At 40.2% G+C, this 16,247-nt stretch overlaps 1 protein-coding gene across 1 annotated transcript in view; it reads left to right on the top strand.

The window, feature by feature from the left end:
• LOC311245369 (uncharacterized protein) overlaps positions 1 to 16,247 on the top strand; it is a gene marked incomplete at its 5' end in the record, with an annotated part of 67,490 nt that overhangs the window by 7,342 nt on the left and 43,901 nt on the right. Inside the window, one exon of the mRNA XM_084335212.1 lies at positions 8,651 to 8,900. Within this exon, the coding sequence (XP_084191338.1) occupies positions 8,651 to 8,900 (250 nt within the window). The remainder of the gene's footprint in view (positions 1 to 8,650; positions 8,901 to 16,247) is intronic.

Below are 16,247 nucleotides of genomic sequence, written 5' to 3'. Positions count from 1 at the left end.
TAACTTACCAAAAACAATTTTTTTCAGATATCTACAGATACGTGATTTTGTTAAGAGCAAATTTGACCAGTTCCCCCATACACCCCCAAAAACTTTGATCGATCGCATCTTGGAGGTGAAGGTTGTAATCAAAGGCTCAATATCTAAACTATATAACATCATATCCCTATCCCTACCCTCCTCAGTATTGGCTATAAGACAAAACTGGGAGTCCGATCTAAATCATCAATTTACAGACAAAGAATGGGAAAACGCTCTTGCCCGAATACACTCTTCTTCAATATGTGCCCGCCATTCACTGATACAGTTCAAGCTCCTCCACCGTCTATATTGGTCAAAGACTAGACTGGCGAAGATAAATCCTGGCATGGATCCCACATGCGACCGGTGTCACCAAGCCCCTGGCTCACTTATCCATATGTTCTGGCATTGTCCAGTACTGGCCCCTTTCTGGACTTCCATTTTTAAATCTTATTCAGACATATTTTTTATGAACATTGACCCATGCCCTCTTATTGCACTATTTGGCTTGACACCGGAAAACGCTACAATATCTATTGGGCAATCCAATGCCATGGCCTTTGCCTCACTCATTGCCAGACGTCTCATCCTATTCAACTGGAAGGCAGCCACTCCCCCTTCACACTTACACTGGATGAGGGATGTCATGTCTCTTTTTTTTTTTTTTTTAATTTTTTTTATTATTGCAAAACAAAACTTATTAAAAGTCAGTACTCAACACACAATGTATAATGAAACTTTCAGTAAAGGTGGTTAAAATATATGCAAGTACAGAAACAGGATAAAACAAAAATAGTCAATAATAACATTTTAACCGTATACCGTGTATATCCAGCGAAGTTACAATTATATAAATGTTAGTATATAATATACCCCGAATACCTATTTTCTAAAACCCTACACACATATGCTCCAGCTCAAATCCCCCCCTCCCGGACCCCCTCTTGGATAGTACCTCCATTATCCCTCACTCCTAACCAGACATCACCATTATAGGCTAGCTTTTATTCTCTCCACCACTTCTAACCACATTAACATTTTGGATTCATTGAGCCCTAGAATTCTTGCTGTTGATATTTCTTGATATATCACATCAAGATATGTAAGAAACCACACTTTCCGGCACATTTTTTCCGGTTGAAACCAACGTGATACAATCAGTTTTTTAGCTACTGTGATACCCGATAAAACCAATCTTTTTAGTTGTGGGTTCACTGCAAACTCAAAAACATCATTCAATAGCAATACCGCGGGGTGTACAGGTATATTCCAAAATACGAGTATTGATAATTGTTGGGACACATCTTCCCAGAATGCCTTAACTGGTGGGCAGTCCCAATACATGTGCATAAATGTTCCTTCATCCCCATTTGTACATTGGGAGCATTTGGAGTCTTGTATAAGCCCCATTTTGCACAGCCTTATAGGAGTCAAGTATGACCTGTGAATATAGTTCAGATTGATTTGTTGATGATCCGGGTTCCTTGATGTAAGTCGGACATTTGCCCAGGCTCCTTGCCAATCAAAGTCATTTTCCAGGTCTGGTATATCCCTCCTCCAGACATTGTCTAGTTGAAGGGTTTCGTACGAGGACGTTAGTAATTGATAATAAAAACCTGATACAAAACCTCCCAATGTATCTCTGTCATAGAAAAATTTGTGGTATCTGTGGTGTTCAATTGGTATGTGTAATGGAACACCGTGAGATCTCATACAAAGTCGTAACTGTATGTAAAAAAGCCATGTGGACTCGGTGAGGTTAAACTTTATGCATATTTCGACATAACTACAGAGGCCCTTGTTATTAAAAATATCCCCTAATGAGTGTATGCCTCTTTCTTCCCATACAGGGAATCTTATAGGTCGTTTTCCCATTAAGAGAGCATTGTTATTGAATATGGGAGTGTGATTATGCCATACTTGATTGTTAGGAAATTTCCTTTGTGTTTCCCGCCATGTCCTGATTGCATGGGTTATTATTGGGCCAAATTCTCGCTCACAATGCTTGATTGAAAGTTTAGTGTATGCTATGTCTTTCAATCTCTGTGGGGCTACTATGTTTTCTTCTAATTTTCTCCAAGATACCAAGGCCTCGGGGTCAAACCATATCTTCTTCAATGGTCTTAATGTGAAGGCATTAAAATATTGTAAAAAATCTGGGACTGCCATGCCACCGTCTGCTTTACTTCTCTGTGCGGTGGATCTTTTTATGCGAGGTGGTTTGTTATTCCAAATAAATTTGTATGTGGAGGTTTGTAATCTTTTCCAGTAGCCCTCTGGAGGAGGTAACGGAAGCATTGAGCTGAAGAAATTGATTCTTGGTAATACATCCATCTTAACTATTGATACCCTTGCCTGTACTGAGTTTTTAAGTTTTGCCCACCTGTCCAGGTCGTCCTTGATTTTGTTCTGTATTTTTGTGTAATTGTGCTTCACCGTTTGTCTTATGGTGGGGAATATTTCCACTCCCAAGCATCTGAAATGTTTTACCATCGGTATCGCACCTGGGAGGGTTATATCTTTTTTTGCAGGGGTGTTAAGTGGAAGGAAAGCCGACTTCGGCCAATTTATCTTAAATCCCGATAAATCACCAAAGTTCTCAATCAACTTGAGCAGATGAGGCAATGTGGTGTTGGGGTTTTGCATGAACAATATTACGTCGTCCGCATATAAACTAATTTTTTGTTGTGTGCCCTTGATTACGATTGGTTCTATGGATTGGGATTGTCTTATATATTGTGCTAAAGGCTCTAATGATAAATTGAATAGTCCGGGACTAAGAGGGCAACCCTGTCTGGCAGAGCGTGATACCGGAAAGATTTTGGAGATGATTGTGCCTGTTGTAATCATGGCCGATGGGTCCTTGTATAGTACTTTAATCATATCAATGAAACCTTTTCCTAACCCCATCCTTTCCAATACTGCCCATAGAAACGACCATTCCAACCTGTCAAATGCTTTCATAGCATCCAGGGATAGTATCGCCTTAGGTGTGATGTCCTCTTTGTCTGTATCTAGTACGTGCAGTATTCGCCTTATGTTATCATTGATCAGGCGACCTTTTATGAAGCCTGTTTGGTCCGTATGAACTAAAGACGTCATATGCTTTTGCAATCTGATGGCTAATATCTTAGAGTACAGTTTGACATCGGTTCCGAGGAGGCTTAAAGGACGGTAACTACCGCATTCAGTGGGGTCTTTGTCTTTTTTGTGAAGAACTGAAATGAGTGCGGTATTTTGGTGTTCAATGAAGCTTCCCTCTTTGACTGAGTATAAGATCATATTTAGTAATAAGGGTCCAAATATGCCCCAGCAAGAAATGTACATTTCTGATGGGATACCGTCAATTCCCGGAGCTTTGCCGTTTTTCATTCCGGATATGGCCTTCTTGAGTTCTTCTAATGTGATCGGTACTTCTAACTGTTTAGCGTCTTCATCCGTAAGTTTAGGGAGAGTAATTTGATTAAGATATGTGTCTAATTTGTCTTGATCAAAGGTCGTTTCTGAGTTATATAAATCGGAGTAGAATTCTTTGAATGTATCGTTTATTATTTTGGGTTCTGTTACTAGAGCTTGTTGTTTCCTAATGGCAGTTATATCTGCAAATTTTGCATTAATTCTTAGTCGCATGGCTAATAGGTGACTAGGTTTAGAACCTTGGAAGTACTGCTGTTGTCTAGTGCTGCGTATTTGCAATTCCGATTTTTGTCTGTACATTGCTTTGATCTCGGTCTTTAGAATGTTAACTTGGTTATCTAGTCTAGTAGAGTTGTTGTATTTTAAAGAATTAAAAAGCGTTGAGTAAAGCGTTTCCATTTCAGACAGTTTTGTGTTTTGATTTTTGCGCAATATGGAGGTAAATCTATCCGAGAAATCCTTGATCATACTCTTTACCGACATCCATAATATTCTGGGATCTTGCACCGAGTTAGCATTATCTTGTAGGAATACTGTGAGAGCTTCTTTAATTTGTGTAATGAATTCCTTGTTGTTAAGCAGCATCGAATTAAAACGCCATCTTGGGGCCCGGGTAGATAATGTACCAAATGTTGCTTTCAGGATTAAGTAGCAGTGATCTGATAGCGCATTGGGTGTCATTTCCACTTCGTATTTATCAAATATTCTCGGGGATGCAAAGACGTAATCAATTCTGGATAGTGTGTTGTGTCTCGCCGAACGACAGGAGTACTTGCGGGTCATGGGGTTAAGTGAACGCCATAAATCAGTTACTCCTGTTGATTTCGACCAATCTTTTAATGCTTTAGATGAATTCTTTTGTTCGCTGGAGAAGGAAAGGTAAGTTTTGTCCATCCTTGGGTTCCAAATGGCATTAAAATCCGCACCTATTATGTATGAGTACTCGGGATGGTTTAACATTTCTCCTGTTAGTGAAGTGAAGAAACCCACTTCGTACAAATTCGGGGCATATACCGCTGCCAATGCAATTTTCCTGTTATTGTGTATAATCCTAGCTATAGTTATGCGCCCCTCAGCATCCGACCATACCCCTTTCAATTCGATATTTAATTTGCGTCTGACGACTATGGCTACCCCTCTAGTTCTCGTAGCAAAAGAAGAGTGTCCAATATTATGGTATATGTTATCCGCTAACGTATTTATGTCTCCCTCTAAAATGTGAGTTTCGCTTAATAGTGCCACGTCCACATGTTCTTTTTTCATCAGTGTAAGCACGCTTTTGCGCTTGTGTTGTTTGTTTATCCCACCGGTGTTCCATACCATTATATTCAAACTAGCCATAGTCTATGCATGTTTTCGTGTAGTTTTTGGTAATGTTTCTGGAGTATGAAGCTACAATAGATGCACATCCAATTAATGAGGTCCCGTTGAGAGCTGAGCTTAAAAACATATATATATACAAATAAAAATCCCCTATTTTCCCCTCTCCCAGAAAGTCGAACATGCCTGTGTTCCAAGAACACATCCTCCGCGATTGACTTTCTCCCATGGTCCACCGGATTGCCCAACCTGAGCATTGTAATCCTAATTTTCCTATGCTCATTGCCATAGGATCTAACATTTCCATTCTATTGCAATAGAATGTCGCTTTTGGTCTTGCACCTTCCCTTACTGTAATGAAGTATTGTGATAAATAACCTAAAGATAAAAATAAAAAATAAAATAAAAAGAGAATAAACCTTTATCGACATATTCCTTTGAACCCTCCACCAACGTGTGGGGGGGAAAAAAAAGGAAAAGATTGTAGATCAGTATTGACACCTTAATGTGAAGAACATTGGAAAAGAATAATGTAAGTTACAATATATTTAAAAAATATATAGTAATATTGACACCTTAATGTGAAGAACATTGGAAAAGAACAATGTAAGTTAAATTATATTTAAAAACTATAGGGTGATGAGAAGAAAAAATTTAATAAAATAAAAATCAATGGAAAGATATAGATAAGGAATAAGAGATAAATAATTATCAACGTGGAGAGGCCACTAGAACCGATTTAACTGATTAGATAAGATAGAAAAGCAGCGCCTTTTAGCGCTTCAATGTGCCTTTAATGGAGTGATTACTTAAATTGTTAGAATAACCTTGCTGTGCTCATACGTTTATGTGTGGATAATTTTAAAGTATTATTAAGGGCTGATTGCACTTCATTTAATTTATTATATGCTATGTGTATGCACACCGAATGTTATTGTTAGAGTTGTATGCTTCGTTGTCATGGTGCCTTATATTCTAGAAGGTTGTAGAATATACTAGTGCCTAGACTATTTTACATTCCAGAATGATCTAAGAGACCCAGGGCATTTGAGCGATAAACCCAGAATATTCCAGATAGATCTTTTTGCATTGATATTTATTTGTCCCCTCAGAGACCAGAGACTGAAATTATAATGTATTATGAATCGTATTATACACAGTACACATTGTTATAGACGACTTGCATATCGTTTGCTACTTTGATGAACACAACAATGTTATTCCAACACTGGTGGAATGACCTCATTGATGAACACAATAAAGTCATTCCAACACTGGTATATATTTAGAGAGAGGCTTAACTGATTCCGGCATTTCCGTCATGCTTTGGGTTATTTGCTGCATTTTGAATCAGGAAATCCTCAGCATCAAAGGGTGTAAATGGACCTGACCTGCGGCCGTTATTGTCCAAGAATGATAACAGCGCCGGATATGCTAGCCTTGGCTTGTGGCCGGCTATGTACAGCTTTTGCATCACAACTTTGTATGGTTGACGTCGGATGATGGCCTCTCTGCTCAAATCTTCGTAGATAAATATTGGTTTATCACCATACTTCAGCTTCCCACGTTGGTTGCGAGCATATTTGATGATTTCATCCCTTGTTGTAGTTTTCCGCAGAGTGACAATGATGACTCTCGGCCCGTTGATATTTTGCCCCTGGGAACCAATTCTGTAAACTTGTTCCACTTCTGGCACTTTGTTTGGATCGGAGTTTTCCAAAATCGTTGATAACTCGTTTGGAAAGTTGATGTCATCGCAGTTCACTGATTCATCAAGCCCCACAATGCGGATGTTATTCCGCCTGTGGTAACGATGGGTTTCTAGTTGCCTCTCCATCACTTCGTTTTTAAGCAATTTTATTTCCCTCCGGTATTCATCTTTAACTTTTTCCATCTCTTCTCCCATCTCTGTCATGATACCTTCGTTCGCCTTGACTGCTTTTGTGTTTTCTGTCACCGAAATCTCCACTGTCGTGATTCGCTCTGACTGTGCATCGAACGCTTTCTTGACTTCTTCTAATTTCTCATCGATGTGATCGAATTTAGCCTCGATGCGATCGAATTTAGCCTCGACGTTTGCCTCGAGCGCCTTGATGTGTGTAATCTGCAGGTTAGACTGTTCTACCATCTGTTCTTTCATCAGGTTAGACTGTTCTACCATCTGTTCTTTCATCAGGTTAGACTGTTCTAACTGTTCTTTCATCAGGTTAGACTGTTCTACCATCAGGTTAGACAATGTGTTGAAATCGGGTGGATTTCTGCTTTCTTCAGTTGACGGCATATGGTAGATAGATGCAGTGACGTTGGAATCCATAAATCTGGCTGCTCTCCCTCTCACGGAGCTTGAATCTGTACCTTCTTTTATGTTGGTCTCTATTGACTCTCTTTCGGGGACCGTAATCGATGATCCCGGTACGTTGTCCTCTTCCTTCTCCTCCTCGGAGCTTGTCGCCGTCGGCTCAGAACCAGCGACGGTTAGGACGCGTCTATCTCGTTTTTTTACGTCCTGCGCCGTTGAAGTTGCCGTAGTTATTTTCTCTGCCTTCTTTCCACCTTTAACCATATTGTCTTTTGATATGGTTAGTAGAGGGTCTTAACAATACATACGATGTGGTCTATTCTCTTTCTTTACTGTCCAAATAATGTTTTAAACGAAATTAGCGTTAGTGGGAGCGGAGCAATTGCAAAATGCGTGTGCTACATGTTGTAGCGTAACCGGAAGTCGGATGTCATGTCTCTTATACATATAGAGAAAATCAGATTTACTACACAAGGCCACACGGATATCTTCCACAAAACATGGCAGCCCTTCCTATCCCATTTCAAAACCCATATGACTCCATCCAATCTTGGGACCCCATGACCCCCCTCCACCCCCTATCTACCTTCATGACACTGCTAGCCCACGCATGGCTAGGGAGATGGCATTGTGGTGGTCTGCTAAGGGTGTTAAATTTACTCTCCATTTTATTTGTTTTACCATCTGGAAATTACGCTACTAAAATGGAGAGTAACACTTATATTATATATTATTATTACGGTATGTATATATAAAAATATCTCTGTTTTATCTTTGTTTTATTTTAATTTGACTTCATTTTTCTTTTGCGTAGCTTTGTCTGCCACATCTGTACTTTTGTTTAATTATTTAAATGTCTATTTTTTATTTATATCTCTTTTTTTCTTTTTTTCTTTTTCATGTATGTTTGTCGTCGCCCTCACTGGGTGGGATGGGTGGGATTAGGGGATAGGAATGAGGAAGGAAATGGAAGTTGTATAATTTTGATAACTGAAATGTATAAATATGTACTAATTCTTCCAATAAAAAAAGATAAATCTAAAAAAGAGTTACGTTTACCCAGATATCCTGCCCCTTGCGCCAATACACAACTCTGTTGTCTCACAGGACAACAAGCAGTATTACTAATGCCAACATGAGCGTGAGTTAGCCCGATAGCTACACATCGCGCGACATCCCTCGACCTGCTGTCAGAAGACGAGGAAACCCCAGGACAGACCCGACGTGCCGTTGGAACATGCCGAGAAGATTCCAGGGGCTGGAAAATCTCCGGCGAAAACCCAACATTGTTCAATTTCTCTCTGCATTTCATAACAGCTAGTTACATGGGATGCAAAGCACGTCCATGATGGAAAACGAAAAAAGAGGAAGGGCGAGTGTGACCACGCCTGCCTTATAGGAGGTCACTGGGGCGGGGCCTGATCAAGTGCATGGGTGCTTTGTTTTAGTTAGTGAAGTACAGTAGGTACTAGGAGATGAGGTATATCTCGATGTGGCGAAAGAGCGAGACGCGATTCGCCAGTACGACCATATAACTACCTATTTATATAATCGTCACAGGTTTCTATGATGTTTTTTTCTTGTCTCCTCTAGATGAAGCCCGGCAGATCTTTGTCTATGGAGAGGAGGTTTCCTCTGAGCAGCAGGAGAGGAGCCCCGGTCTGGACCAGGAGGACCCAGAGTCCCCACTGATTAAAGAGGAACAGGAGGAACTCACAGCCAGGAGGGGTCAAGAGGTAGAGCATCTTCAAGTGTTGGAGGAGGCTGATATCAATAAATTGATGTGCACTCCTGTTCCTGTCAACAGTGAAGATTATAAAGGAAAGCCACAGTCTTCAGAACTGTATCAAACCAGAGACCCTCTACCCAGTACCTCAGCAGCACAGATTAAAACAGAACCAGATGGAGAGTATTCCTGGCTCCTCTCTTCAGAATGCTCCGAAACCAAGACGGATGGTAGTGGCGAATGGGAGGAGAGTGGAGGAACTTCCGGTTTAAACACAGTGAAATCAAAGAAAATGGAAAAAGGACAAAGTGTGTCTATCAGCAAGATGTTTAAGAATACTCTAACTGATGAACATTTAGACACAACAGAGAACTTCCAACTTCACCTACAAGCTCATAGGACGACATGTAATATTTGTGGTGAAAGATGTACTTGCAATTTGTATTTTCAAAAGCATTTGAACGTATCCCAGACTAGAGAGAAACCCTTCTGTTGCAAAGACTGTGGCAAACAATTTGCTGGGAAAAGAAATCTGACTGTACACATGAGAACTCATACAGGGGAGAAGCCATTTAGGTGTATCTATTGTGGTAAATCATTTCGTACGACATCAACCCTGAAGGTACATATGAGAACGCACACAGGGGAGAAACCTTTTTGTTGCACTTTTTGTGACCAAAGGTTTTGTCAGAGCAATTCTTTGAGAGTACACATGAGAAAACACACAGGGGAGAAACCTTTTAGTTGCACAACTTGGGGAAGCATTTCATGAAAGTGGAATTATGCAGAGACACATGCAAATCCACACTGGTAAAAAAATATTAAATAAAAAAAGAAAGGTGAGTACTACTACTCTGTGAGTAGATCTACTTTTATAATTATGGTACAATGAATAGACAGTTTGATAATCTGGCTTAAAGAAAAAAGGCTTGGGGGATCTTTTTGTTATGTTCTTTTTAATAATTTTTAACCTCTGGTTCTGGCATGTCAGATATTTTTGTGTTCATTGTGGGGAATCTGTATGGTAAATTAGAAGTCCCTGGTCACCCCCCCCCCCACTGTCACATGCTCTCTCTAATAAATTCTGCTGGAAAGTAAGCATTATACTGTTTTCTGTTACAGACCATTAGTTAGTCAAATGTTTCCCCTAATTAGTGTGGGTGACCTGGCAAAGCCAGTCACACACACTTTTAAAATCTATCATATTTATTTATTATTCCGCAGATTTTTGTCCGACTACTCCTCCCAGAGCTTTCGCACCACACACAAGTGTAAGGTATCAAAACGACCGGCTTGGTCCAACTCAAGTTGCTAAACTTTCCAATTTGGGTACACAGTAAATTTTACTCAAACTGAGTCCATTTGAGCCCAAGTGAGTACAATTTTACTCAGTTTGAGTAAAATGTACTCAGTTTGAGTCAAATGTACTCAGCGAAATTTACTGTGTACAAATCGACTCTAAACTGGCCATTTTGGTCCATAGGAATGAATAGCGGAAAGTATAAGCTGCATTTTTTGGTTTTACCATCACCTTTTGTAAATTGTGACACTGGTCTCAATTTTGAACATAGATATAAAAACAATAAATCAAAACGATGCCACGACTGTGCACTCACTCATAACAGAGAAATAAATAGAATTGGACATTTCTATCTCAACTTATGGCCATTTATTTGACAGTCACGCTCCACATACACACTAATGGATTCTCCACTCTAGCTGAAATCTGTGATTTCACCATTCCTTCTCTTGTCTTCCGATCGCCACACGGGCCACAATTGTCGACGGAATTACACATTCTCGCATATAACCATAGGCGGCGGGTGTGATTATATTTGGGTAGGCAATATCGCGCGGAGGGCGCTACATTTTTCATTTTTTGTCAATACACACATCCACTAGGACTAGGCTATGCAAGGCGTGCCCCACTCATTTAATCTATACTGCAAAATTAAGTGTTCAAATGAAGGCATCCAATAATAGATTAACCATTGTCTTACCTTAATGCAGCACAATTTGATGAACTCTGACTCTCATCATGCCCTCGTAGAGCAAGCCCTTGTATGCCAAGATAATGCAACATACAGCCTCCGGTGATCCGTAGTTGTGCCCAGGGGCAGCCCGGTGCAGCTTCTAAATTACTTTGTTTATATGCCTTGGAAAAATACCGTATATCCATTTTGCTTTTTGAAATTTGACTCAAAATAGCGCGCTGGTGTTCGCTACAAAGGATCGGCGAGCGGAGATTCGGAACGCAGATGTTTGTTTTAGTCGGCTTGCGGGATCAGGATGATCATATGAATGATGTGATTGGCTACATTATTTAACCTGAGCCTATGCGTGATTGGTTACTGCCTGTATACTTGGAATGTTAAACGGCCACCACACCTACTACCCATTGACACCTTGGTTGGCCGACCCTTGCGTATTGTCACCACCGGGCTGCAGCAGCCCACACACACACAATATCGTAGCCTAGGCTGCCTATAATAATGCGCCGACTGGGGCTGCCGATTTGGGTAGGCATAGCCTAGCCTGGCCTATTATACCCACCGCCTATGCACATAACCCTTCATGAACTTCCTGAAGTGCTCATATTAAAAAAAAATAAGCTTCATCTCCTATAGCCCCTTTCGTGACTGTGATACACTGAGTGAAACCACAGTCACTTCCTAGCCCATAGCAAACCAACGTATGTTGACCAGGAAGGACTGGTTCTGCCCGAACCGTTCGTTATACAAGTATCACAGAGAAATTTCAAAGGTACTCATAGTTGCACGAGGGTTTCGGACAAAAATACGTGATGGTTTGAAAGCTCTGCGTTGCTAATAAACATTTTAAATATTTTTTATAAACTGGTCAACACTGCATTATTTCCGGCGTTGGGTGCATGATGCGCATGCGCTGTGATCACAGCGCAGGCGCACCAGACAGCCAAATACGGAAATAAAGCCATTTTGAGCAGTGTTGACCAGTTTCTTATGTTTTTATTGTTTTTTTGTTACTGTAATGTACTGTAATGTTGTAGCTTGTGTGTTAGGACCCCAGGAAGAATAGTTTTTCACCCATTGGTGTAGACTAATGGGCATCCATAAATAAACAAATAAATAACAAATACAGACAAGCCCCGCCAGCTCCCTATAAGGTGAATGAGGCGTGTGCAAAACGAGATTAGATTCAAATGTATTGTTATTATACAGCACAAGTACAATACACAATCCAACCAGATAAATAAATGCTCTGTGGTATCTTTGACTGTGTATTTCATAACTAATATGTGTGAATAATTAGAGAACCATAATGCAAAAGCCAGGTGTACCCTTTCAACAGCAGAATGGATTTTCAGTGCTCAGCAAAAGGTGATATTGGTGTTACAGGAATAGTCAACAAACCCTCACACACACAGATGTACTCAACTGTTTAGAACAGAAGAAAAACAGCCACTCAACCCCTTGAGATCATCTGATTGGGACCCAAGAAACAGAAGAACGCCTGTTTTAGAATCCACAACCAATTGGAACAGAATGCCATATATATAGAATAACGGATTGGCTATCAGTCAAAGTCAAATTGTGACATCCATTTTGGGTATATAATAGAAAACTCATTGTTAGAGAGGGCAGGCCAGAAACGCCCAGGGGTTTCTGTGTCTCTCAACCAGTGTTAATTTTGTTGACTAAATTGATGAGGAAAGATGTTCGTCAACGAAGGTTTTTTTCATGACGACAACGAGACGTGACGTCACGTTATTGAAGACCACGTGACGCCAACGCGACTAAATAGTTAATTACATATCGTTGACCACAACTGAGCACACAAAAATGTAGTTTACAAAAACCATGACGAATTATCTCTTAATTTATGTTGACTAAAACAAGATGAGACAAAATAATTATAACTTTTAGAATAAGTCACGTTATTATTTCAGCATTTCCCATTTCCGTTTCCGGGTTAAGCTCAGCAGCGTTTATGGCTAAAAGCCAAGCTACATAACATACGTGAGGCCAAAAACCGCGTCCCAGGTCTCTGGTGACTACAGCTTATACCAATAACCATGAACGGAATCTGCTACTCTCTCAACACTCCTGCGGCAGCCGAACAGTTCTACCAAAAGAACATAGCATTTAAGACGACGGAGGCTGAGAGGATGGCTAGGCTGCCAGAAGAGCTAATAGCTAATAGCATGGGAGTCGGGACCTATATCCCAGACTACTATCAACATTACACATGAATACAACAAGGACAAGACCACGTTCACTTAAAAAGGTAATGTTGGTATGAAAAGAAAAGAAACAGACGAGTACTAACACTGAGATTGACCCCGCTATAAGTTATGAATCCCTTTAGCGCTTGAAGTGCACTAAAACGTCGTAATGACTTTTTATTTTTCATATAATGTTGGGTACATGCTCAGTAGAGTTAGATCGCTCCCAGTCTTAGGGGCTGTGATATTTTGTTACCACACTTTATGCACATAGAAGTGCGGTGGCAGGGTCGCTAAGCTAATGTTATTAGCCGAATGCTCTGATGGGGGCCGCCATTTTAAGTGACATCAGCGATCTACGGTACGACTCGAGGGACAAAAGGGAATGTGTGTGTGACGTGTGTGAAATTTGTACAGTAGGTACCAGTGAGAATTGCAATCAGTGTGTACTGTGTATTTACACTATCCTAATGTTCCATTGTTGGTTAAAAAAAAAAAAAAGCTATTTAAATCAGAATATGTTCCATTCCATGTCTGACTATTTCTGAATCTATTGACCATTTCAAGGAATGTTTGGTTACTATTGGGCTTCTAGCCTTCTACTGAACTTATTGTGAATCAGCTGATAGGGTTTGGGCTAGACTATACTTAATAAATAGAATTGCATTATTTACAATATAAAAATATAAAATGCCTTTTTTTCATTAGCGAAAACTAGACTAAAATCATCAGTTTTCTGCGACTAAATCTAGACAAAAACAAAAAAGATAAAATCGAGACTAACACTGACTAAGACTAAAATGCTCAGACATTTAGTTGACTAAAACTGACTAAACGAAAAATAAATGCAGATGACTAAATATGATAAACTAAAAAGGAGCACTTGACACATGACTAAGACTAAAACTAAAATGAAAATAGCTGCCAAAATGAACACTGCTCTCAACCGATCCACCCATCCAGAGACTACTGTGAGCTGATTGCATTTCATGTGAGTAAATACATGGGAAACACCATTTGTTGTTTAAGTTTAGTGTAATCCTTAATATCTGAAACCAGGTTTACTCATGTGTAATGCTCAGTAAGATTCTCTATTTCATTGCTGTTAACATGACTACTGTTTTATGTACAGACTGGGTTTGATGTGCAAACCTTATTAATCCTTTGTACAACATGTGTTGATGTACTATGAAATAATCCTTGTACGTAAAAAGCAACCTTCTAATTCACTCTGAGCCCTTTGGCAAAATAAATCAGAATTGAGTTGAACTATAGTTCCTTTTTGTCTGGCCTGCACAGTTTATTTCTCCACCCAGTAGAGAAAGACCATTGTATCATTATGACCTTCTTCCTTTTCCAGATAGCAACCTCATTGTACTGCAAATAACCTTAGATATTGATTAGAAATATACGACAGCTCCATGAATAAATAAATATAAATAAACAAATAAATAAACTGCTTAGTGAGGCAGCCTTAGCGCACGCACACACACACACACACGTACTGTAAGTTGCTTTGCTGCAACGATTAATTTTGCACATATTTACGTGCTAAATGAATCTTTCCAGCAAAGTAGGCTTTGTCAATACTGAACTGTGCGCTTGTCAAGACCCAATCGCACAGTAGGTTGGGAAATACCGGACCTGTCACCTGTCATCTCTCTCTGAAAGGTCCCTGTGGCTAAAACCCAGAGTGCGCTCAGAACTTGTAGGTGTGGAGGCACAGGATTTGACCGGCATGTGTTATTAAGCTGTAGGGTTCCCTTATAATAATAACACATACATTTTTTTATTTTTTTTTATCTACCTTTTCTCCCCATTTTTCAATTTTTCTCCCGTCCCCAATTTTGTATTGTCCAATTCTACCCTCCCCTGTCTCGAATGCTGTTAGGCCATGCCTCCCACAAGCCGGCTGCAATGTGGACGAAGCCTTGCATCACGTGTCCCCTCCGGTACTCGAGGAGGCAGCTGGCGCATCTTTTCACCTGCACAGCGCGATCTCTCAGTGGCGAGGGTCTGCGTGGGAGGGACACGCCACCCTCGTCGCTTCCTGATTCTACTGCGCAGGCGCACCAACCGATCTGTAGGAGTCGCTGTCCACAACATCCGATCCCCACCCACCAGCTTCCCACCCCCTAATACTGCCAATTGTATTAGTATGAACGACCAGCCAAGCTGGTAGCAACGCCGAGAGCTGGGCTCGAACCCAGCATCTCCTGCGTTGGTGGCGAGCGCCTTGCCCACTGCGCCACCTAGCCGCCCCCAATACATATATTTTGTATAGCGCTTTTCCGAATGCTCAAAGACACTTTACAGAGCAAAATAAACAATACAGTTTTAGAAAAAAATTTAAAAAAATTATAATAATTATATAAAAGGTGAGATAGGAAGGAGTTCAAGGCTTGAAGGCAAGGGTAAAACGTTGGGGTTTTAGGGCTATTTTAAATGATGAGAGGGTGTCTGCATGACGGGTATGGTTGGGCAGGGCGTTCCAGAGGGTGGGGCAGCTGCAGTGAAGGCCCTGTCACCCCAGGTCTGGAGCTTAGTCCTGATGGGTTGGAGGAGGTTAGCATCTGCGGACCTGAGGCAGCGGGTAGGCGTGTGGTGGAGAAGGAGGTCAGAGGGGTTATAAGGCGACCCTGCTCTTTTGTATCATAAATCGATCAATACAGACCGTATTAATTAATGTTGTGTTTCTTTTTCAAATGTAGCCAAGAGTAAAGACCTTAACCCTATCAAAACAGCAGTCAAAGTGTAGGGCCATTCTACCGAATTGGTTGAAAGTCAGGTTGGAAATATTTAGAATTCTTTGTATGTTTATTCCCAAAACTTTGTCCGAATATATATTGTACCATATCTAAAGTACATATATCTAGTGAGCATACCGGCAATTTTTATATTGTATTTTCAGAATCTTTTGGAATGTTTTTCCTCTCCCATAAATGGTCACTACCGAAACATAGTAATACACTATAGTAACAAGGTATTATATTAACCTGTTACGATTGTGTTTCCTTCCCTTCTCTAAAGAGTATTTTTGAAAATTATTCTTGAAGGTTTTCACAATTAAATCAATAGAAATAAAATGTTTACCAAATGTCTAAGTTCAATTGATACAATTAGATCAAAATCTAAAAGCAATCTTTCTCTGTAAAATGCATAACACTGATCATATTGATTTCAGAGTTAATGATTGATGAAATTGAATGTACATTTAACCAATCAGTATCATAACATTTTAGTTTATAACTCAATATACT

This window comes from Notolepis coatsorum, assembly GCF_963971535.1.
Source record: "Notolepis coatsorum genome assembly, chromosome: 18".
Taxonomy (NCBI): Eukaryota; Metazoa; Chordata; class Actinopteri; order Aulopiformes; family Paralepididae; genus Notolepis; species Notolepis coatsorum.
Note: the sequence above shows the minus strand (reverse complement) of the source record. Positions and strands in the feature narration are given on the sequence as shown.